The sequence below is a fragment of the Canis lupus genome, chromosome 32, assembly GCF_048164855.1.
Source record: "Canis lupus baileyi chromosome 32, mCanLup2.hap1, whole genome shotgun sequence".
In the NCBI taxonomy this organism is placed as follows: Eukaryota; Metazoa; Chordata; class Mammalia; order Carnivora; family Canidae; genus Canis; species Canis lupus.
The window spans coordinates 4249081-4273023 of NC_132869.1; the positions used below are offsets into that span (position 1 = coordinate 4249081).

The 23943-nt window shown below is 42.3% G+C and overlaps 3 protein-coding genes across 8 annotated transcripts in view; 2 read left to right on the plus strand and 1 right to left on the minus strand.

Moving 5' to 3' along the window:
• SLC12A6 (solute carrier family 12 member 6) overlaps positions 1-6317 on the plus strand; it is an 88006-nt gene extending 81689 nt beyond the window's left edge. For all 5 annotated transcript variants that reach the window (XM_072808642.1, XM_072808644.1, XM_072808643.1 and 2 more), the window contains 5 exons: positions 553-684; positions 1253-1360; positions 1572-1756; positions 2147-2280; positions 3175-6317. In XM_072808642.1, coding sequence (XP_072664743.1) covers positions 553-684; positions 1253-1360; positions 1572-1756; positions 2147-2280; positions 3175-3266 — 651 coding nt within the window. In that variant the 3' untranslated portion in view covers positions 3267-6317. The remainder of the gene's footprint in view (positions 1-552; positions 685-1252; positions 1361-1571; positions 1757-2146; positions 2281-3174) is intronic.
• Positions 6150-10793, minus strand: EMC4 (ER membrane protein complex subunit 4). 2 transcript variants are annotated; one of them, XM_072808651.1, is made up of 5 exons: positions 10578-10793; positions 10146-10260; positions 7206-7359; positions 6755-6915; positions 6150-6529 (listed from the first exon to the last, which is right to left on the minus strand). In XM_072808651.1, the coding sequence occupies exons 1-5, from the start codon at positions 10661-10663 to the stop codon at positions 6494-6496; spliced, it is 552 nt and encodes a 183-aa protein (XP_072664752.1). In that variant the 5' UTR covers positions 10664-10793; the 3' UTR covers positions 6150-6493. The 2 variants fall into 2 exon arrangements, with proteins under 2 accessions (XP_072664752.1, XP_072664753.1); XM_072808652.1 differs by having other exon boundaries at positions 10138-10260; positions 10578-10788.
• A 48-nt stretch (positions 10794-10841) lies between these two features.
• KATNBL1 (katanin regulatory subunit B1 like 1) overlaps positions 10842-23943 on the plus strand; it is a 62105-nt gene continuing 49003 nt past the window's right edge. The window contains exon 1 of the mRNA XM_072808649.1: positions 10842-11135. The gene's annotated coding sequence lies outside the window, so the exon portion shown is untranslated. The remainder of the gene's footprint in view (positions 11136-23943) is intronic.

A 23943-nucleotide genomic window follows, 5' to 3' on the forward strand; every position in this document is an offset into this window, starting at 1 on the left:
TATCTCCAAGTGAGATTCAACAAATTAATAAAGTTTCATAGGAGCTCTTGGAAAAACATTAACAAAGTGAACACGTCCATTAAAAAAAAAAAAAAAAAAAACCAAAAATGACCAAAGCCTTCAAATACTAGAATCCTAGGTTCTGGTGTGTATCATATATATATGATATATATATACACACACACACACACACACACATACACACATACACTCATCCTTTGGTAAGACTAAACTGAAATTTAAAATAGTGACTATTAGAGTCTGCGTGGGGCCATCAACATGCTCTCTAAATACAGCACCCTCTTAATGTATCTCATATCTTTTGCCAATTTTCTTCTTGTTAGGAAATTAAGAGCTTCTTAAAGCTCTTTTTAATGTGTTTCTTAGTCAAGTGTTTGCCCTTGTACAATACAGCAGCAGGTAAGAAGCTAAGAACAAATATCCTGATACTATAGCAAGGTTTCCAAGGCAAAAGATGACTTATGTTTTAGGAACAAGTCTTGTTTTGCCTTCTTGCCTCTAACTTTCCACGTATGTATGGTACTGTCTCAGGTGTGGCGAAAATGCAGCATACGGATCTTCACAGTAGCACAGCTAGAAGATAACAGTATTCAGATGAAGAAGGACCTGGCTACCTTCCTCTACCACCTTCGCATTGAGGCCGAGGTGGAGGTGGTGGAGATGGTGAGAAAGCTGAGTTTGAGATCAAACAAACCATCCTTACTTCATTTCCTACCCTGTCTTCCTAGAACTTGTTCTGGATTGGGGAAATATTCACCTGCAAATGTGAATTAATCCCTTATTTCCAACAAAACCCGAATATATTGAGTAGATAAGTAGAATATGTATGTGTGGTGTATTTTTATTTTTGCTTTCTTGTTACACAGCCTTTATATTTCTCTCAGAATCATGTCTGCTTAAATATAGTTTTATTAAGTTTTAATTCATATGTGCATGTTAAAGTAACGTAGCTTTTTTAATAAACTGGCAGTATTAAAAAATATATATGTGTTTCATTTCAAGGAAGCATATATCCAATTGGTAGATTTTGGAAAAGACTCTCGGGGCTTCTAGATTTAATCTACAGTCCATAATATCTTATAGCTCAGTGACTGAACAAAGTGAGGGGTGAACTTAGCTTGATATTGTGATACTTTCTCTGGCTTAATTTAATGAGTGGAAATGGAAGTGTATGGTTCGTCCTTCTTTCTTCTTTGTGCTTATTGCCCATTCTTGGTGTTATCTATGGCAGCATGACAGTGACATATCAGCTTATACTTACGAGCGCACTCTGATGATGGAGCAAAGGTCCCAGATGCTCCGGCACATGCGACTATCCAAAACAGAGCGGGACAGAGAGGTGAGAGCCTCCTGTTTTCATGGAATCTTGGCCCTGTGAAGTCTTCACTGAAAGGGATGATACTATATTGTTTTCCTAGAATGGCACATTCTTCCCTTCTCACTTTATCAGTTCTTCTACTATAACCACATTATTTGAAAATAACTGAAGCTGAAGCATGAGAGGAAGTTGGGTATCTATAGCTCTCATAGCTGTGTTGGGCTCTCCTCAGGCACAGTTGGTGAAAGACCGGAACTCAATGCTGCGATTGACCAGCATTGGCTCTGATGAGGATGAAGAGACAGAAACCTATCAGGAAAAGGTGCACATGACTTGGACAAAAGACAAGTACATGGCATCCCGGGGACAAAAGGCTAAGTCAATGGAAGGATTCCAGGACCTGCTTAACATGCGTCCGTAAGTTTTGCAGCTCACAAGCTTATCACATAACATGGTATCCTAGTCAGAGTGGCACATATGTAACTCTGCCTGGATACACAGGATGAAGTCCGTTCTTCACATCACCCCAGATCCAGCCTCTTTGTTATTTGCCTGTGCCTGTCAGCTACCAGTTAGTCTTGTACATAAGCTAACCAGCCTTCTTTCTCACCATACTGTGTTCCTGGCATAAAAGAAGCAAATGTAGAATGAGAAAATCCAGGATATTAGCATAAGGAAAACATTTGTTCATTACATTATTCATAACCAAAGTAAAAAAGCTCTGTATTTCATGGTGTTTAAAGTTGACTGTGTGTCTAGCTTTCACTTTGCCTTAACCACCTCTGTTTCTCCCTTCTACCCATCCAGGGACCAATCCAACGTGAGGCGGATGCATACAGCAGTGAAACTCAATGAGGTCATAGTTAACAAGTCCCATGAAGCAAAGCTGGTTTTGTTGAATATGCCAGGGCCACCCCGAAACCCTGAGGGTGATGAAAACTGTATCCTTTCCAAGAGTGGAGCTACCAGTAGGGAAGTCGTTAGTGGTTCTGAGATGCGACCACTGAGTAGCCTTAACATCACTGTCTGTGCCCACATTCATTCTTGAGAAGGGAAGGCTGTTGAAAGCCTTAGGCAAGGATTCTTACACAGCAATGAGATTGAGCCCCTCTGGGGGAGTTGGGTGTCCATAGACTCTTGAGGTGGTAACTCTGCAACATGATTGCTAACATTCACAGTACAGAACCCTTTCTGAAACAGTCCTAGAGACACAAGACCCACATCCTTTTTCCTTTTCAGGCTTCACCCACTTCGCAAAGCCTTTCTTGTGGATGTAGTTAGGGGAGAAGCAGTTTAAGTGAAATCTTCTCAGAGGGGAAAAAGATAAGGGTTTTTCCTCATACCCTCATCACACCTCATTTTTTTTATGGGCCCCCTTCAGAAATGCAGTGGTGTAGACTAGCCCTCTCCCATCAGTACCATTAAGGAAAAGAGATTAAGGAAGAAAAAGAACTGGCAGAGAAAACTGATTTGAGCAGCTCCCTTAGAAATTACTTGGGTTCTCTAGCAGTCTTAGGAGCTGCCCTGTGTGGCTTTTCTCTTTTGGCTTATTTTACTGTGTTGTACACACACATTACTTGTGAGTTCCCTCATTTGTAAAATAACATTTAGAACAAAAATCTAACAAATGAAGGTCTTGTATTATATACGCAAAAGAACTAGATCCCTGGATTAGTTCATAGGGGTTAACCGAATCCAGAGTTCAGACTTCTCCCATTCTGAGCAGGTAATAATTAAGACAAGCATGTTAACTTTGCAGCGTTGTAGTCAGACAAACCCCGATTCTCATGACGTCAGGCTGTAAAGTGTGCTCTTCTCCTTGACAAATTCTGAAGACATGGAGTTCCTAGAAGTGCTCACCGAGGGACTAGAGCGAGTCCTCCTCGTCCGAGGTGGTGGCAGTGAAGTGATCACCATTTATTCCTAATCTACTCCTGAAGACTCTGCCTTTCTAAAAGTCCTCCCCTTTATAAAAGGTTTCTGCATAGGAAGCCAGCTCCTTACTACCACTTCCATCCAGTAGAAGCTGGGGTTCTATACACAGCACATTGAATTTCTTGACAGGCTGAGCCTCAAGTACTTGTGCAGAAAAGTACACGTCGTTCTGCTCTTTGCTACCATACAATCTCCAGTCCTGACAGGAACAGCAGGTATTTCCTCAACTTCAGAACACTGGTCAAGTCCTGAAAGCCATGTCTGGCCTAGCTGAAGACAAATTAGAATTAACAAGCTAAACTATTAAAATGAATTGGCAAAAGGGATGCTAGAAATTCAGCTGAAGACAAAAAGCAAGTACATGTCCTATATTAAAGGGGCATCTCCAAAGTCACAATTCAGTGATGACACCATGAGGGTAAAAGAGACACAACTCATCGTAATACAGACTACATGGCTAAGTATGTGGGGACCTAACATCGTTGTGGGATATCCTGTGGCAAACCAAGATGAAAACCTTTTTTAGCTCATTTTCTTTGATGTATCCACTCCTCTCAAGGACTCTGTTTTATATTAGAGTACTAATATACAAACACTGAAACATGGCTGCAGCCTCTAATTCTTCCTTCAAAACAAGATTCCCCCAAAATACCAGTTTCAAGGACAGATTGTGTTGGTCTACATGTCAGCTGGTTCTCAAAATCCATTCCATGGTTAACATTGTAATACAAGCATTGTTATCCTGGAAATTGTCTTTTAAAGGTGGAGTAAAAAGGATATCTTTCAGGTTTTCAAATGGCCAAATTAAAGTTAACTCCAAAAGGTAGCTATTAAGATCTACTGAAAGTCTTTGGTTGCCTGTGCATCGTGGGCAGTACATACAAGCTGTTACCTAGGACATCTAGGTGACGATGCACCTTGACCAGTAGTTTCTCCTCTCCTTTCTTTTTTGCCCTCTGGGTTAGTAGACAGGTCCAGAATCCTAGGAATAAAGACTAGCTAGAAGACTCACTGAAATCCCTGAAAGCGTGGGACTGTGTTTTAAAGGGGGAATCTAGCAATGGAATTTGAAGTTCTAGAGCCATACTCCTTCCATAGTGCCAAAGATTGAGCTGCTGCTACTCTCCCTGCCTGCCTCCCTGAAGTGGCACAGGATTGGCACTGGCCTGTCAAGAAACTTCTTTTTCACTAAGAAACTGTGGACTCATTTCCAAAGCCATAGCAAAGACATAAGGCCCTCAGCTCACCTAAATACCCAGAGTCTGAGCATTTTTCTTTTTTCAATTTTATTCTTCATTGGGACTGCAGGAACTTGGCTCTGAACTAAGATTATCCAAGCCAGCAGTCCTCTGCTATTCCATTTGCTTTCAGAAAGCTCTCAGCGTGTCAAGGAAATACTTGTGCAAGCTTAGCTTTTTATTTGCTGGTCGTAAAACATTCACTGGTTGTCTTCATTTACTGGTCATAACACACCAGGCTTTCAAGCATAGGGAAACTGCTTCGATTGGTAACTGAAAATATGTGAAATGTTCATTTCTTTTATAGGACAAGTATTTAGAGAAACTATTTTGCCTGTATTCATGATCACTTTTATCACTTTATTAATGATAAATAGTGCCACTCTTTTTTCCATATCCTATTGGATATGGAATAAGCAAACCTAGGTATCAGCAGATTATTCATTTGAACCTTATGGACAGAGGAGAAAACCCTTCAGTATGGCTTAGAAATTGAGTATTTTGTTTCCTTTGTTCTTTTTTTTCCAACCTCAAGACCTAGTCAAGGTAGCAAAGCAGACACAAGTTTTTCTTGCTCCTCACTGTAGAGGGTAGAGGCATTGTTTACAGCTTCCACTGTAATACTCTATTGTTTAGTTGAGTCCACGGTAGTGGGACAGGTACCCTAGGACCCAAGATATTGAAGCCCTCGTGTTTTAAAGGTCAGCCTGCCCAGGAATTCCTCTACATTTATATACTTCCTCTCACCAAAGTGGTTGATGCATATGTATTTTTTTCCATATAGAAAAAATATGGGCAGAACAATGTTAGTTTTAAAAGAGCTTTTTGTGGTTGGAGCTCTATAAGAATCTTTTTAAAGGGATAAGGGAGTTGTTAATATCCCTTTTAAAGGGATAGAGCTATTAATATAGCCACTGCTTTAGCCTCTAAAACATAAAATCACCATTACTTGGGAAAATGGTTATTAGGCCAGATTTAAACTCATCTCTGTCTAGAGCATTTCATGTCCCTGTGTTGCTTATGTTGTTTGTGAAGTGTCTTGTCTCTTCTAATCACTGCAAATAAAGCAATACTGAAAACTTGATAAGAGAGAATGCACCTTAGGGGAAGGGGCTTTTGTGTTTCAAGAAGGAAGAGAAAGGAAAGACCTCTTCCTGCCTCTTGACTAAAAGCCAGCTTTTAAGTCTTAGTATGATTTACCAGGGCAGGTTATAACAATGTACATTCTCCAGTTGCTGGCCCTCTGCCTTCTAAAGCTATCTTAAAAGCTGAAGTGTGAATTGCAGCATCTGCTTGACAGGTGCCCAGTTCCTCTTGGCAGGGGAAAGATCACTCCTGTGTATCTTCCTTTGCCTCAGATTCCTGTGGCCCCAACTAGCGCACCAATCCTCACTCCCCCTAAATGTGTTAAAAATCCATTATTGTGGATATTAAAGTAGCAATTATACTGTAAGCATATTTATGTGCTCTTTTTGTCTGGTTTTTTTCATCATGTATAATCTGAATCCAACATTAGTTTCTCACATCTTCCACAAGTGTCTCCAACAGAATTTTTATGTTCCCAGGTTGTGTTAAATAGAGGTGAAATAATATAGAGGTGAAATAAGGAAAATAGATTTAAGGGAAACTTGTGCAACTTTTCTTTAAGCATTGTTCTCAACCATTTAATTTATTGAAAGGAGATGCTGCTGTGGTTCTTGATTTAGCAGCAACCATTCTTTTGTTTACATAGAGTTACAGTTTTATTTGTTGTTTTGCTCTGTACTGGAAACATAAATAAAGTTTTCTACATTATTTTCAGTCAAGGGCTGTGATATAGTTTCTTTGTGTTTGCAGTGATAACATATGTTGTCTTTCTGGGATTGGTCTCCTCACCAAGGAGTAAAGAGAGCTTTGGGTTCTCTTCAGCATAAGTGCTAACACTGAGAGTTAGTGTGCTGGGAAAGAGCCTACATAGGCAGCAGGTGCTTCTTTCTCAGGTTCACAGAAGCAGTCCTCCACCACTGAACTCCATCCTCTGAAACAAGAAAAGGTAAGTAGGTGATTGGTGAATGGGTGTTGAACTAACTCATCACATACTTTATCTAATCACGGGCTGTATTTCGCTTTATCCTTAAAATAACAACTTCCAAATTCCCAAGGGATCTTTATAAAGAAATAAGCTCCGATACCTCAAATCCCTCACCATCCAATGGATTAGCTATTTACAACTCCCCAAAATTTAACTTTTCTTTTGCCTTACCTCAGGGGGCTCAATGAAGGCTAACCAGTCTGATGCATGTGTAGGCAGCAGTCCCATTGACTGGCACTTATAAACAGCCAATGCCAAACCCATGAGGTTTCCAATGAGATACACCAAACCCTGAAGAAACTTCTGGCTTGAACTTTCTAGCATCTTGAAAGCTATTGAGGTAATAAAAAAGTGTCAAAACCAAAATGACTTTTTTTTTCCCCACATGCATCAGGCCGTATTTTAAAATAACATGGAGCAACCCAAAACTAAGCAAATAGGACCACTAAAAGTGAACAAAAAAACATAAGCTCCATTTCCCTCCTCCAGGCCCCCACCTCTACCATCACCACCCTGCACACCCTCCCCCTGGCAACCAGCTAAGAGACTTTCATGGTTTCACTGAGAATTTGTCTTTAATTCTTAAAACTAACGGAATGGTTGCTGTATCAAGAATACTTACTGGCTGAAATGGCCATAAGTGCCTGAATGGGCCGCCAAGCCATCATACACACCATCATAGTAGGGAAGATGGAGATAGTATTGCCTGCCATGTACATGATGAAGAGGTTCATGGGAATCTGTTTGAGGGGCCCCAAGGCGATATCCCAGCAGCGCTAAAACAAACACAGTGTTAACCTATGATTCTATCCTCAGTCCCCCATTTTGTCGGATCACCAGCATTCAAATGAACGCAGTAAGTAATTCTGTACTTCTGACTAAGCAGACTCCTCCATTCTAGCACCTCTGTCTGCCCTTCTCCATGTTGCCATAGGAAACTTGCTCTTCTACTAAAGCTAAGGCATCCTCACCATTCGTTATGTTTTTCCCCCACTGGTTTTCTTTCCAGGTGGCATTTTTCCCCATGATCTGGCTAAAAAACACCAGACTTGCCTACTTTTGTTCTTATACTTCTGCATCTCTCATTGCCCCACCTACTACTGAAGAATGAGGTAAATCCATAGAGTGGGAGATTAGCATACCTCAATCAGTGAAATAACAAACTGACAAGATTCAGAAGACCTGAACAATATTATAAACAAACTTAACCTGATATATACAGGACATTGCACCCAACATTTAGAGAATTCGCATTCTTTTCAAACACACATGGGACATTTACAAAAGCTGACTGCTTGCTGAGCCTTGAACATGTCGACTCTCAACCCAAACAGTACAAAGCAAGTTCTTTGCTTATGATGCAATTAAGCTAGAAATCGGCAACAAAAAGGAAACTGAAAATTCCTTACACCTTGGAATTAACGTCTAAACCACAAATCAAAGAAGAAATTAAAAGGAAAACAAATATTGTTAACGGTAACAAAAATGCCACATATTAACACCTGGGGGACACAAGGCACTGAAAAATTGTAAGACTACAAATAAGCATCTATTTTGCAGTTGTTTTTTTTTTTAATTTTTTTTTTTATTTATGATAGTCACAGAGAGAGAGAGAGAGGCAGAGACACAGGCAGAGGGAGAAGCAGGCTCCATGCACCGGGAGCCCGATGTGGGATTCGATCCCGGGTCTCCAGGATCGCGCCCTGGGCCAAAGGCAGGCGCCAAACCGCTGCGCCACCCAGGGATCCCTATTTTGCAGTTTTTTAAAAGTTTTTCTTTAAATTCCAGCTAACACACGGTGTAATATTAGTTTCAGGTGTACAATATAGTGATTCAACATTTCCTTACATCACCTGGTGCTCATCACAAGTGCCCTCCTTAATCCCCACCATCTGTTTCACCCATCCCCCTTCCCACCTCCCCTCTGGTGACCATCCATTCCCTATCATTAAGAGTCGTGTTCTTGGTTTGCCCTTCTCTTCCTTTTTTTCCCCCTTTGCTCATTTGTTATTTAAATTTCATTTATGAACGAAAATCATATGCTACTCTCTAGGTCCATCCATGACACTGCCAGCATTTATTTCAAGAAATTATAAAAAGGAATAGATTAAACCCAAGGAAATGAAATAAAAATGAAAAAAGGAATTAATGAATTGTTCTGTAAATCAACAAGGGCTTTTTTTTTTAAGATTAATAAAAATACTAGTGAGCCAGTGAAGGAAGAAGAAGAGAGATTCAACAGTGAGAATAAAAGAGGGACATCTATATAGTTCTTGCAGTGTACTAAAGTGACCATATTACAAATCTGGGGAAATGGATAAATTCCTAGAAGAAATACATGGCATAGTAAATTGAAAATTGTTTAAGAAACTGATTGTAATTAAGCCCAGATGGTTTATCTTGGCAAATTCTAAACATTTAGGGAAAAAATAAAGCCAATCTTATATAAACTCTTAAAGAAAATAAAAAACATTCTACATAACTCATTACATTGAGCCCTACAAATACTAAAACCTGATACAGACATTATTAAAATAGTTCATAGATCGTCATCACTCCTGAACCTAAATGCAAAAAATCTTACGAAGCAAAATATTAAATCTAGCAACAGAAGAATATATTACTATCCCTTTCAGCTTATGTTAATAGATGGCCATAGTTAAGCAGTTCCCTGGTGTGTCACTTACATAAAAGATCATTTATCTGGGAATTTAAAGATCAAAATTCATATTACAATTTGATGTACCAAGATGAAAAATGATATACTTATCGAGAAAAGCACTGAAAAGCTGTCATTTTCATCTAAAAAATCACTGCATTTAATGAAATGAAGATCATTTAGTACTGAACAATATTAAGGATAAGAGGAAAGAGTGCCACCTGTTCTAGGTGCTTGGGAGACAAAACCTACTCTCATGGACCTTACCACTTACATGGTAGTAAGTATAACATATAAACTAATACGAGGAAAGGATAAGCAGGATAGGTAGTGCCATGGGGTTTCACTGTGAAGGTAACATGCGAGCGATCTAAAGGAGACGCCAGAGCAAGTCCTAAAGGTATCTGGGGGAAGAGTGTTCCAGGAAGAGGGAAAGCATGTACAAGCAGTCCGAGAGAGATGGAAGCCTGCCCGCTATTTTCAAGGAGCAGCAAGGAGGCCATTCTGACTAGAGTGGAATGAAGAACAAACGGGAAAGTGGTAAGAGATGAAATCACTCAGAATGACAGTTAAAACAGGAAGCAGTGAAAAACAGCAAATTTTTCATCTGTCTCAACATAAAGCAAAAAGAATATCCTGACACACTGGCTGTGTGGTTGTAAGGGAACTAGAGTAACTCTTACGCGCTGGCACTAATAATTTTCAACCTAGTTATACGTTCAAACATCTTATTTTTCCAATTATTAAGCGCTTGTACTACTGTAAGTTAATCTCAAGCAGTTTATCTACCCATATTAGGGATAAGCCTCCTACAGTTGGATATTCATATGCTGCCTGGGACGGGAGGGGGCCGTGCAGGGCAGAGCCGGGCTGAGCACGGCTGTGACAGCTGTACCTCTGTACCTTCTCCACCAGAATGCGGTCCGCCTCTTGCACGCTGGTATCCGGCACTTGCTTGTCCAAATAACCGACGGGGTACAGCGAGTCTCCCTGGCCACCGCCCCGGTCACTTCGGCTCCTAAGGAACCAAACCAAGAAACTAAGGCTGCAGCCTCCCACCCTTCACATTCCACGTTCCCGCTCCACTAACCATGGAATTTTCCAAAGACCCTAAAATACACCCGCCCAGATTAGAACACGCCGTCTCGTGGGTTCGTCAGACGTCTGCCTATCGAGTGAGTGAAATCAGGATCCTCGGAGGATTAGAAAGCTCCCCGGGGCCCGTCTTTGTGCCACCCGTCATTCTCGGAGGGTTGGACCTGGGGTCAGGTCCCGTTCCCGGGCGACCGTTCTGGTTGAAGGCTCGGGTTACCGAGCTCCGCCCCGGCTCCTCACCTGCTGCCTCCTCCAGGCCCGCTCAGCTCAATGGCCCACTTGAAACGCCGGCCTCGGTTGGCCACCAGGCTCCCCTGGGCCGTCATGGCACCCGCCTCCTACCGGAGCAGCGAACCTCCTCACTCCCCGGCGGGGTCCAGGCCCTGGCCCCGGCCCCGGCCCCGGACGCCGCTACGTCTGGGTCTCCCCGCGGCCCGCTTCCGGCGCTTAGCATAGACGTCACTTCCGGTCTGGAAGTGGGCGGGGCCTCCGCGGGGGCGGGGGGCCCCGCCGCGGAGGACGGCCGGCCGCGGCTCCCCAGGTCGCGCGGCCCTGGGGGTGTATCCCCGGAGCCCCGACGTGCACGCGAGCGAGCGAGCGGGAGGCGGGCTGCGGTGCGCCCTGCCCCTGCGCTAGGGGTGAAAGCCGAGCTCGCCTTCTCGAGTTCCTGCGCGCCCCGGAAACACGAGGCGCAGGCCTCGGCTTCACGCCTGGATCCGCGTGGGGTCCTCCGACCGGGAGCGGGTTCTTGACTGGCTTCCCGAGGCGAACGAGCGCCTGCCAGGTCCCGGGAGTTGGGTCTGTGTTATTCAAGTCACATCAGTCCTGCTGATGAAGTTTTGGAATCTGGGTGGGGTGGGGTGGGGTGGGGTCCGGTCCGCAGCCCACGACCGAGGAGGAAGTCTGGAGACGTCTTTGGTGCAAAATGGTGCTTTCATTAAAGCCCGGGACGGGACCTGGGGGCAGGAAGGGCTGCAGCCCCCTTGGGTTCCCGGGGGTGGCTGACGCTACACCTGGGGGCTGGGGGCTTGAGGGCAAGGGAGGCTTTCAAACGAATGTCTGTAGGCTGACGCGGGCCTCGGGCCTTGGGCCACTGGCGGCCTTGCCGGCGGCCAGTTAAGGCGGTTCTTCCTCTAGTAAAGCGTTAACGTTCGGACGGTTGGGCGTCTCCTTCTGGAGTTAGGCTGCTGATACGCATGCGTTTTTCTTGTGAATCACAAAGACCCCGAGGGACACTTGTGCCGTAGAACTGTAGCCCCTCGGTTAGCTGCTCTTCCTTTCCCTTCGCGTCAGGGCCGGCAGGAGCGCCTCAGGAGGCCACATCCCCTGGGGCGGGCGGGCCTCGTCGGCGGCGTGTCCGCTGAGCTCCGTCCTCAGCCTTGTGTGCCCTCGTCGCGCAAGGCGAATCCTTCTGTGACCTTGCTGCCCCAGAGCTGGGAGCAGTGCGGACGTGGGCAGCTTATGGGCTTGACATTCAGATGGCCTCCCTCGGATCCTGGCTCTTTACTTACTTGTGTGACTCTGGACACGTTAGATATTTAGGGCTTCAGCCTCTTCGTAGGTAGGAGTTGGATAATCCACCTGCTTTAGGACGCCTGGGGGGCTCGGCGGTCGAACGCCTCCCTTCCGCTCGGGGCGTGACCCCGGGGTCCCGGGATGAGGCCCGCCCGCCCGCCCGCATCGTGCGCCCTGCAGGGAGCCTGCTTCTCCTCTTACTGCCTGTGTCTCTGCCTCTCTCGGTGTCTCCCATGAATAAATAAATCTTTTTTTAAAAAAAATTACCTACTTGCAAGGCTTATGAGGGTAAAAGGAGTGCCTGCCACGAATGCTTTTTTTTTTTTTTTTTTTGATTAAAAAAGTACTCTAAAGAAGCGCCTGGGTGGCACATTTGGTTAGGATCCGCCTTCAGCTCCCATCATGATCCCGGGGTCCTGGATTGGAGCCCTGCATCGGGCTCCCTGCTCAGTGGGGACACAGCTTATCCCTTCTCCCTCTACCTCTGCCCACTCCCCCCACCCATGCTCTCTAGCTCTTACTCTCTTTCAAATAAAATCTTAAAAAAAAAAAAAAAGCACACTAGCTATTGGATTTTTGTATTGAGTTCTATACCTATATAATAATATAACCTGTTATGGATACTTGTTTCCCGTTTTTTTTCCCCTTTTATAAACAAACAGTGTTTATTAACCCTATGTCTTTTCTTACTAAAATTCCTAAGAATGCAGTTGCTGGATCAAAGATTGCACGTTTTTTTTTTTTAAGATTTTATTCATTTCTTCACAAGAGCCACAGAGACAAAGAGGGGGCAGAGACACAGGCAGAGGGAGAAGCAGGCTCCATCCCAGGACTCCAGGATCACACCCTGGGCCGAAGGCAAGGTCTAAACCGCCGAGCCACCCAGGAATCCCCAAAGATTGCAAATTTTTAAGGAATTTTCATTTTAAATGTCTTCTAGCAGTATCCATTTGCACCCATTTGCATTCCACCAGCCTTATATTATTTTTAAATTGGTTTGAAAATGGTTCTGTATTTTCAGACTTTTATTCCTTTGACTCCAAGTTATCTGATATGGTCAGGGTTGGGGTGAGGGAAGAAGAGTGCTATGAGAGTCTGGTTGGGAGGTGAGGTTGAAAAGGGCCAATTAGAGAGTTTGGACCCTTGAAGATGATGGTGATCTAGGGACACAAGATTTCCATCCCCATTTTGTCTTCTCCTTTTAAAGATATTTTGTGTTCATGGCAGACTGTTTGAATAAGGTGGAAAAGGCTTTTCCCCTTCCAGTTCATTCTAAAATGTGTATTTATATGATCATAGGAAGACCAGACCTGTGGATTGCTTTCCTGCTTCTTTCTACTTTTCTGGCTTTATCTGTTATCTCTAATGAACCTTTGAGACTGATGTCAGACTGTACAAGGGTCTTGGCCCTATTGGGCAATCTTCTTTGTCCCAGAACAGTCTATGTAATAGCACTTACCAAATTGCACTTGTGTTTGTTGACGTCCCTTGAGCACGTATCTACCCTTCTTGCTGCACTATGCCCTAAATTCCTTTAAGTTAGGAACTACATGTCAATTATTTTGGATTCCACTGCCTAGAACATAATGTATTGAATAAATGTTTAGTGAATATGAGCAAGTTAATAGAAAGTAAATATACTATAATTACATTTATGTGAAAAAATGTAAAAACTCAAAGAGAATACATGTTAGGGTGTTATATATTCAATCATTGGTTTCCATGAAATTTTTTTTGATCAAACTATTGTCCTGCTTCTTAAATAAATTGTAAAGCGGGATCCCTGGGTGGCGCAGCAGTTTAGCGCCTGCCTTTGGCCCAGGGCGCGATCCTGGAGACCCGGGATCGAATCCCACGTCGGCCTCCCGGTGCATGGAGCCTGCTTCTCCCTCTGCCTGTGTCTCTGCCTCTCTCTCTCTCTGTGACTATCATAAATAAATAAAAATTTTAAAAAATTAATCTTTAAAAAATTGTAAAGCAACACTTTTGAAAACATTGTCAGTCATTCGAATCATATATTCCTTCCCTTTGAAAGTACTCCCCCACTTGCTATAAAAATGTTTTCACCTGTAACCCCAATCAAGGTGGTTTGGCCTCATGTTAGTCCAGGTCATTTATTCCTTTATCCTAGGAATCCTTATAGTGTTATTTGCTAAAACGTGTTGCAGAGAACATGAAGACAGGTGATCACTGGAACGGAATTGAGGAAGGATTCCAGAGTCAAACACATTTGAGAAAAACTTCAGATGCTATTCTGCACACACACCCTAGAGATTTCCAGTGGAATTGGTAGAACATTAAAACTGGGGATCTCTGGGTGGCTCAGTGGTTTAGCACCTGCCTTCAGCCCAGGGCATGATCCTGGAGTCCCGGGATCGAGTCCCACGTCGGGCTCCCTGCGTGGAGCCTGCTTCTCCCTCTGTGTCTCTGCGCCTCTCTCTCTCTCTCTCTCATTAATAAATAAATAAAATCTTTTTAAAAAATAATGAGATATGATTCAGTAGAATCTCCTTTAATTGTTTCCCTTCCACCTAAATGAGAAGCTCCCCCCTTTTTTCCCCTTATCACACCTATTAACTTCCTATGCAGTCAGTGATCCATAGAATACAGTGAGACAACTTTCCTTAAGCATGCTAGAGTTTTTCAGGAAAAAGATGAAGGTACTCCCTGAAAAGCTCTGCTTGTTTTTCAAGATTATTAGAATATCATAAGAAATAATAGATCCTTTATAAAAATGGAGTTTTCAAGTTGAAATTCAATTGAGGATTCAAGTTGGGTTTTTGTTTTGTTTTGTTTTGTTTTGTTTTACAAATTATATTTTTCAAGAATAATCAAGGGAAATCTAGATTCTAATCCCGACCTGTGTTGCTTTGAGTTAGGAACTCGGCCTTAATTTCTTCATCTGTAAAAAAGACACTTCTACTAGATGACTTCTAAGGATACCTTCTAATTCTAAAATATATTTTTTTCAAAAATTTTGTATATTACTCTTTCATATATATATTCATAGAAAAATAATAAACACAAAGGACTAATGGGATTTCACATAATCTTTTTAAAATTCTGCTTTCCTATGCTTTTCCTAGTTCTGCATTGTGCAGTTACTACTTTTGGATTTAGAAAAAATGTCAGTAATATAACGTGTGTTTCCACACCTCAAAGCATGATGGTCCTCTGTCCTAGATTCACCAAAGAATCACCTTGGAAGCACTTAAAGAATACTATTGACACCTGGGTCACACTCCAGAGATTCTAATTTATTCGCTTAGGGTTGATCATGGGCATCTACTGTATAGCAAGAACTAAGAACCACGGACCCAGAGCATTTTGCTGCCTAAAAGGTTTGAACTTACACAAAGTAATCTAAGCAAACAATCAGCTTTGGGCAGCCTCCGTGCTTGCCTCCTACTGGACTAAACTTGACTTAGACTAATGGAAATACTTAACTTGTAAAAATATATGTTAAGCTTCCCTTTGTGTCTTTGAGCAAATATGACTTTAATTAAACTGAGAAAGCATATCATAATTGCATAGGTCATGTGAGTTGTCTTGTTTGACTTTATATTTGGGCCATCTCCACAGTTTTTGTATTTGGTTTTGAATCTCACCCCCCACCACTTTTAGGAGTCTAAGAAGCTGTTTCTAATATTTCATGCTGTTTTCTACATGGTCCGACTAACAGCATTAGATTCAGAACCATGATTTACTAGATATATTCTGACCACTGTATTCTGAGGGGATATGTGAATTCTGTAGATTGTGATGGAAGACAATCCTTCCAATTCTCATGAGAACGTCAATGTGGCAGATCACAGATGAAAAGACGGCAATTTTCAGAGATAATGCCTAGCATGATACTTGACAGAGATACCTTATGAACATCATACAAGGCTGGAGGGGGTGAGGAGAATAAGGATATTAATGTTAGCAGTTACTTAAGTGCCCTCATGGCACTGTGGTGCAGCAATGTCACGGGCTTCTACCTTAGAGGCTACTGGGTGAAGTTAAGGTAACGGAGATTTAACGATTTAACGGTAGCCCTGATTTGGGCCCTCAGGATAAAATGCAGAGCATCTGGTACCAATGAAAGTCTTCCACGCTCGAGCATCTTCACTCTGGCGCCAGCCATTGGGCCACCCCATCACCACCGTGTTGTGCTTCATGCCTCCAAGGCCACAGGACTGGATGAGGTGGGAAATGCCCTCCCTCAGCTTGGCCGCCACCACCAGCTGGCAGAAGCCCTTCACCTTCTCTGCCTCCATGAGATGCTTTATAGTCTGAAAAAGAGAACCTTAATGTGGAACTGCTTCACCCTGAAACTTTCAGCCTATCACCCCTTCTTATTATGTTCCCCGCCTTTTTCCAAACTCTGCATAAGACTGTATCCCTTAAAGAGTCCAAAAAGTTAAAATTAACCCAGTGCAATCTAATTATCCTTTGACATTTTTACTCTCAAGAGACCTGCTGGTTGACCACATGGGTTCCCTCTGCCTTTCCTTCTTTGTAGCCTACCAAACAAATCAAGAACAGGGCTCTTCACAAAATGACTATTCAATCTTCCTTCTTAACTGACCAGGGCGAGTGTGAGCATGGTCTTCTTCCTTCCTCAATTGCCGCGATGCCCTGACTCATAATACTAGAAATTCAATCTGAGGATTTGCTTTCTCTTAAGAATTTTCTCAGGGTTTTTTTTTTTTTTTTTCTTCATTTCTTTCTTTCTTTTTTTTTTTTTTTAAGATTTTATTTATTTATTCATTAGAGACACACACACAGAGGGAGAGAGAGAGAGGCAGAGACACAGGCAGAGGGAGAAGCAGGCTCCATGCAGGGAACCCAATGTGGGACTCGATCCCGGGACCCCAGGATCACGCCATGAGCTGAAGGCAGATGCTCAACCGCTGAGCCACCCAGGCGTCCCTCTTCGTTTCTTTTATTTCCATCTTTTTAAATATTTTAATGGTGACTACTGATGACCCTTGTCCTTGCTTTGCTATTATTTACTCAAGCCATTTTGGAGGTAACAGTTCATGTTACTCTTACTCCACTCTCTTGGTGGAAAGATGAAGGGAATGATGGTGTAGAAAGAGGATAGGATTTTCTATCCTAAAGGCACAGATTAAATCAGTACAATAAGGTCTCTTGATTTCCAATCCTGTGCTTTTTATTTGTTTTTACCATCATCTTAGACTGTTTCTTTAGCATTTTTAGTTTTTAGGGCTTCAAAGTATTCTAAAATGAAACCCAGTAAAATTTTTGAAATGTAATTATACATTTCTCTAAGCAACAGGTTTGGTTTTATCATTTATAATAAGAATGAGAATGAAAACGGATGCCTAGGTGGCTCAGCCGTTGAATGTCTGCCTTTGGTTCAGGGTGTGATCCTGGAGTCCCAGGATCGAGTCCCACATCAAAAAAAAAAAAAGAAAACTTAAAAAAAAAAATTATTTATTTATTTATGAGAGAGAGAGAGAGAGGCAGAGACACAGGCAGAGGGAGAAGCAGGCCCCATGCCGGGAGCCCAACACGGGACTCGATCCCAGGACTCCAGGATCGCACCCTGGGCCAAAGGCAGGCGCCAAACCTCTGAGCCGCCCAGGGATCCCCGAAAACTTTCTTTTTTAGGGAGAACTTATACTTGGCAAGTTAATCAGAAGTAAAGCGAAAGAATCTTGCTCATGATACCAGTGTAGACAAGGAGAAAGGAAAGCTCCTCGTTGTCACCAGATTGAGCAGAACCATCTCCATACTTCAAGAGACAGACTTATTTGCATGACTTTTCTGAGGCCTCAGTCGATGTTTAGAGTCTGGAAGCAGTACTTAGCCTTGACAATCTTGAAAGTTTAGTAATGCTTTTTTTTTTTTTTAAGATTTTATTTATTTATTTGTGAGAGACACAGAGCAGGAGAGAGAGAGGCAGAGACACAGACAGAGGGAGAAGCAGGCTCCATGCAGGGAGCCAGACGCGGGACTTGATCCAGGGTCTCCAGGATCACAACCCGGGCTGAAGGCGGCGCTAAACCGCTGAGCCACCTGGGCTGCCCTAGTAATGTTTTTTAAATGGAAAAAATAACTAACTTACTTCTGGTCCATCCTATTATTAGGGAGAATATGATTGTTCAAAAGTCTAAACTAGGGACGCCTGGGTGGCTCAGGGGTTGAGCGTCTGCCTTTGGCTCAGGGCGTGACCCCGAAGTTCCAGGATCGAGTCCCACATCCATCGGGCTCCCTGCGGGGAGCCTGCTTCTCCCTCCACCTGGGTCTCTTCCTCTCTCTGTCTCTCATGAATAAACAAATAAAATCTTAAAAAAAAAAAACTTGAAAAAGGAAATTTTCTTTCCATTAATTTACTTTTCAAAAAAATTTTAAATAGGCTCCACACCCAAAGTGGGGCTTGAACTCACCACCTGGAGATCAAGAGTCACAATAAGAGTCACTTATTGTATAAATGGAAACATACTAAACACTGTGCTCTACTGACTGAGCCAGCCAGATGCCCTGAAAAGGTAAATTTTCTATCAAACAACCAGATTTGCAAGAATGGATCTCTCTAAAGGAAAAAAAAGCTTTTGTAGATAATGTCTTATATTGGTCTAAGCCCATTTAACAATGTCTCTATAATACTTCTGTTCTGCTCTCCTCCATGATCCAACCAGTTCCTCTAGTATGCTCTAAAAGGTCCTAAGACTTTTGGTAGCTTCCGTAAAATGGGTTTTCATTGCAAATTCCAGTTATTTTTTTAAGATTTTATTTATTTATTCTCTATGAGAGACAGGCAGAGACATAGGCAGAGGGAGAAGTAGGCTCCCTGCAGGGAACCCAATGTGGAACTCAATCCCAGGACTCTGGAATCACGTGCTGAGCCAAAGGCAAATGCTCAACCACTGAGCCACCCAGGAGTCCCTCAAATCCTGGTTATTTGTGTTATTTGACTCTACTATTATCACTGCCTTCTGAAAAGGACCATCTTATGCTATTTTACTTAAGATGCAACTAATTTTGTGGCAGTAAGAGTCTTAATGAGAGGAAATTTTCCCCCTCCATTTTGACTGAAATTTCAAAACCCTTCAGTGAAAAAACAAGTTTGGTGTTTTGTTTTGTTTTGTTTTGTTTGGTAAGATACTACCTTCCTAGTTGTTACTGGGTTTCTGCATCATTCCTATGTGGATCACTTTTTTTTGTTTTTGTTTTTTTTAATTTCTGGTTTACGGCTCTGCAGTGTCATGAAATACCCTTGTCAGCAGTGACATGAACTAGACAGTCCTGGGAGAAAATGTTGGTTAGTAAGTAATGCACTTCCTAGCAACCACCTCTTTTTTTATTTCAGGAGAGCTGTTGTGCAACTCCCATTTTAACAAGTTCCCATTATAGCACTTCCCTCCAGAACTTGATTAGGAAACTGGGAGGATTGCCATTCTCACAGATCTTATTAAAGGATAAGAATGACAACCATAGCATGAGTCATAATGATACATCACTGATGGCCTAGCATGTTTCTTCAAGCTCGGTTACTTTGGATTCAATCTGATGATTAATTTCAGCAATCTAGAAAGTGAGTTAAATGGTCTCTACATCAAGTGTCTGAATGAGCAATTCAGGTCTTTTATGGCAGTTTTTCCTATATGCTAATTCTTTGTAAAAGATTTTTTTTTAAGATTATTTATTATATGAGAGAGAAAGAAAAGGGAGAGAAAGCATAAGCATGAGTCAGGGGAGATGCAGAGGGAGAAGCAGACTCCCTGCTGAGCAGGGAGCCCGATGTGGGATCAATCCCAGGACTCTGGCATCATAACTTGAGCTGAAGGCAGACGCCCGACTGAACCACCCATGCACCCCAAAGGTTTTATTTGTTTATTCCAGAAAAAGAGAAAGAGAGAGAGTAGGGGAATGGGGTGAGGAGCAGAGGGAGAGGGGTAAGCAGACTCCACACTCAATGCTGAGCCTGATGTGGGGCTCAGTCCCAAGACCCTGAGATCATGACCTGAGCCGAAACCAGTAGTCAGACACCCAACCAACTGAGCTACTTAGGTTCCTCCCTATGAGCTAATTTTTAAAAGCAATTGGTTCAGTTATAAACATTTCTTTATAGCCTGAATTCTTTGGAAAAAAGATTGTTGTGGACTGTTTGTGTTCCCCCAAGATTCATATGCTGAAGCCCTAACCCCCAATGTGATAGTGTTTGGAGTTGGGGTCTTTGGGAGGTAATTAGAGTTAGATGAGGTCATGAAGGTGGGGCTCGCATGATAAGGTTATCACTGTCTTGTTCCACCATGTGAGCACAGTGAGAAGGCGGCTGTCCACAAGCTTGGAATAGAGCTGTCATCGGTAACTGCATCAGCAAGTACCTTGATCTCAGATTCCACAGCCTCCAAAACTGAGAAAATAAATTTCTGTTGTCTAAACCACTCAATCTATGGTATTTTGTTATGGCAAAACATAACAAGTAGGATGAAGTAGGATTCAGAAAGATTGAAGGAGAACAATAAGTACCTTTTGGTACTTGAAAGACAAAGTCATCCCTTAAAACATAAACATAAGTGTACGGTTGTTAAATTTATAAGAGCTTATTTTATAAATGGAAACATACTAAACACTGTGCACTGACTTTTTTTCACTTTATTTTGGATGCTTTTCATGTCTGTCACTCAGTTTTACCTTAGTCTTAAAGGCTATAGCATATACGTGACGTGGGTGTATGATAATGGACATGTAGGTTGTTGCCATTTGTCACTATTACAAAAAATGTTGCTGTGAAAATCCCTAGGGAGCTTGTTGACACAGTTCTATAGGAGAGTCATAAATAATTAGGATTGCTTACCACAGAGATGGTACAGTTAAAATATTGATAAGTTCAAAGAGGCTCTCCAAAATGTGCTAATTTATATTTTGAAGGGTTTGTGGACTAAGTTATTTCTATAGCAAATTGAAGAATGTCCCCCCAAAAGTCACATCTATCCAGATAGAAACTCAGAATGTGACTTTATTTGGAAATAGGGTCTTTGCAGATGTAGTTAGTTAAGACGAGGTCATGTTGGATGGTTGGTGGGCCCTAAATCCAATGACTGGTGTCCTAAGGAAAGAGGAAAACACAGGGAAGAAGTCCATATGCTGATGGAGACAGAGTTGGGAATGATGCCGTTATAAGCCAACAACTGCCAGAGCCAATAGCAGCTAGGAAGAGGCCAGGAAGGTTCCTTCCTGGAGCCTGCAGACAGAGCATGAGCCTGCAATGCCTTGATTTTGGTCCTTCTAGCCCCTAGAACTGAGGGACTATATTTCTGTTGTTTTAAGCCACCCAGATTCTTGTTATAAATTTAATTTTTTAAATTTAAATTTAAATACTTAACATATAGTGTATTACTAGTTTCAGAGACAGAGGTCAGTGATTCATCAATCTTAAATCACACCCAGTGCTCATCCCATCATGTGCCCTCCTTAGTGCCCATCACCCAGTTACTGCAGCCCCCTCCAGTGACCAGTTTGTTTCCTATGGTTAAGAGTCCTATGGTTTGTCTTCCTCTCTGATTTTGTTTTGTTTTGTTGTTCCCTCCCTTTCTCTATGCTCCTCTTTTTCTCAACTCATATGATAATTGTCTCTCTGATTTATTTTGCTTAGCATAATACCACTGGTTCCATCCACATTGTTGCACATGGCAAGATTTCTTTCCTTTTTTTTCTTTTCTTTTCTTTTCTTTTCTTTTCTTTTTTCTTTTCTTTTTTTTTCTTCTTTCTCTTTCTTTCTTTCTTTCTTTCTTTCTTTCTTTCTTTCTTTCTTTCTTTCTTTCTTTCTTTCTTTCTTTCTTTCTTTTCTTCTTTTTTATGTAAGCCATGCAGATTCTGATACTGCATCATAGCAACCTTGGGAAAAGGATACAAATTTCTTTTTAAGAGAGGTCCATTCAACTGAATTGAGCTAACCAGGGTTAGCTTAAGTGGAAAAAAAATAACAAGTAATAAAATAGTATCACCAGGGCAGCCCGGGTGGCACAGCGGTTTAGCGCTGCCTGCAGCCCAGGGCGTGATCCTGGAGACCCTGGATCGAGTCCCATGTCGGGCTCTCTGTATGATGCCTGCTTCTCCCTCTGCCTGTGTCTCTGCCTCTCTCTCTGTGTCTCTATGAATAAATAAATAAAATCTTAAAAAAAATAGTATCACCAAAGCTGCAAATTAAATTCCAAACTTGCACCAAAAGTTTTATTTCATTTCCTAATTGCTTATGATTGGTTTTCTTAATAAAGTGATTTTTACAAATTAATTACAAAAGAAGGACATTCATCATATAATATGGAAAATTCAGTTAAGTAAAAAAAAAAGATAACAAATCATACCATACAAAAAAATATTTTTCCCCATGGGTATTTTGATTTAGACTTTTCCAGACTTTTTTTATTTATATTTAGACTTACTTAGCATACTGTTTTATAGCATGCTGTTTCATGAAAAGACTATGGTTTTTGTTTAAAAATTATTTATTTATTTATTTGAGAGAGACAGCAAGCATGAGTGGAGGGAGGGGCAGAGGGAGAGAATCTCAAGCAGACTCCCCACAAACACAGAGCCCTGGAGCTCAAGCCTGAGACCTCAAGATCATGACCTGAGCCCAAACCAGACGCTTAACTGCCTGAGCCACCCAGAGGCCCCTCTGTACATCTTTCTTTTAATTAATTTATGATTAATGTTAGTATTTAAAGACTGTACTACAGTAAATAAATATTTGCTTAATATTTGTTTGATCCAAAGTTACCAAATGTGAAGGATTACCAAATGTAAGGAAGCCTTTTTTTTTTCCTTTTTCTTTCTTTTTTCAATCTACTAATATAGAACTGATATTGGGAAGAACATACCCCAAATCAGGGGTAGGACCTTGAACCAGTTCAGGTTCAGTCACTTTTGTCACTGCAAGAGTGGTTTCACCTTTGTGTCCAGCTCTGACAAGTGCATTTCAGTCCTGTGATTTCTTGAGGCTGGAGATCTCCTTTGCTCTTTCAAGTCTCCTTTCCATGGACATTATCCTGCTTCTCATAATTGCTGTCCTGCCCATTTCATTGCCTTCCTGCCTGCCACCCTGCCCTTGGCCTCCTCTCCACGAGGCCTGTTTGTTATGAGTCCCCTTAGTGTACCCTGTAAGCAAATGCACAGTTAGGTTAGTGTTGCACATGGCCCTAGGTCTCAGATGCCATGGAGTGAGTACCAGTCCATCAGTGAGTCTGTCTTCCACCACTGGCCCTCCGCCAGTGGTGTAATTCCAGCACTCTGCTTTCCAAAGGCAGCACTCAACCATACATACTGTGTTCTCTCAGAAAAATCACTGAATCAGTGAAGTTAGGAGGGAGGGATATTTTGCAGAGAGAGCCATAATCATTGCACTAGGTAGTTTTACATAGTTACCCTATTTCCCAACATCCCCTGAGAGAAGATCCCCTCTTATTTCCACTGTGCAGTTAAGGTAAAAATGGAGTAGAAAGGCCTGGAAGCAGCAACCCAGGCTCCTGACAGATGAGCTAGTGCTCTTTCCACTCCAACATCCTGCTCCTACCACCTTCTACTTGACAGCAGCGTACCCTAATTGCAGGAAACCACTTGGAGAAGCAGGGAAATAGTGTCTCGGAATTCAGATTCGAAAATCTATACATAATGAATATGGTCACCTACTCTCTGTTGGGGTGTAACAGTGCATCAGAAACTGTCTTAATAGGAGGATCCCCTGCCAATCAACACTCCCCACCACTCAGCCTCCCCCCCCCCCCCAAAAAAAAGAAACCCATCCCTGCTGCTTCTGCCTCAGTACCATGGTGGTGATTGAAATAACCATGAATCTGGTAAACTACAAATGAGATTTGTTCATTTCCAGCACTACTGCCTTATCTGAAATATTCCCCAATGCCATTCTTTCCTTCTATAGTCTACATCAGGAAGGTGGGGAAGGGAGGAGCAGAAAAGAAAGGATGGACTTCCCACTTGGACTGCCAGAGTCAAGTGCCTGGAATTTCCCAAAGGCCCTGAGGCTGAGCAGTGGATAAGGAATAGGCCTTTTATTTAGGTCTTTTCAAGCATTGTCCTTCATCAGGCCTGGCATCAGTCCACACTGATGAGA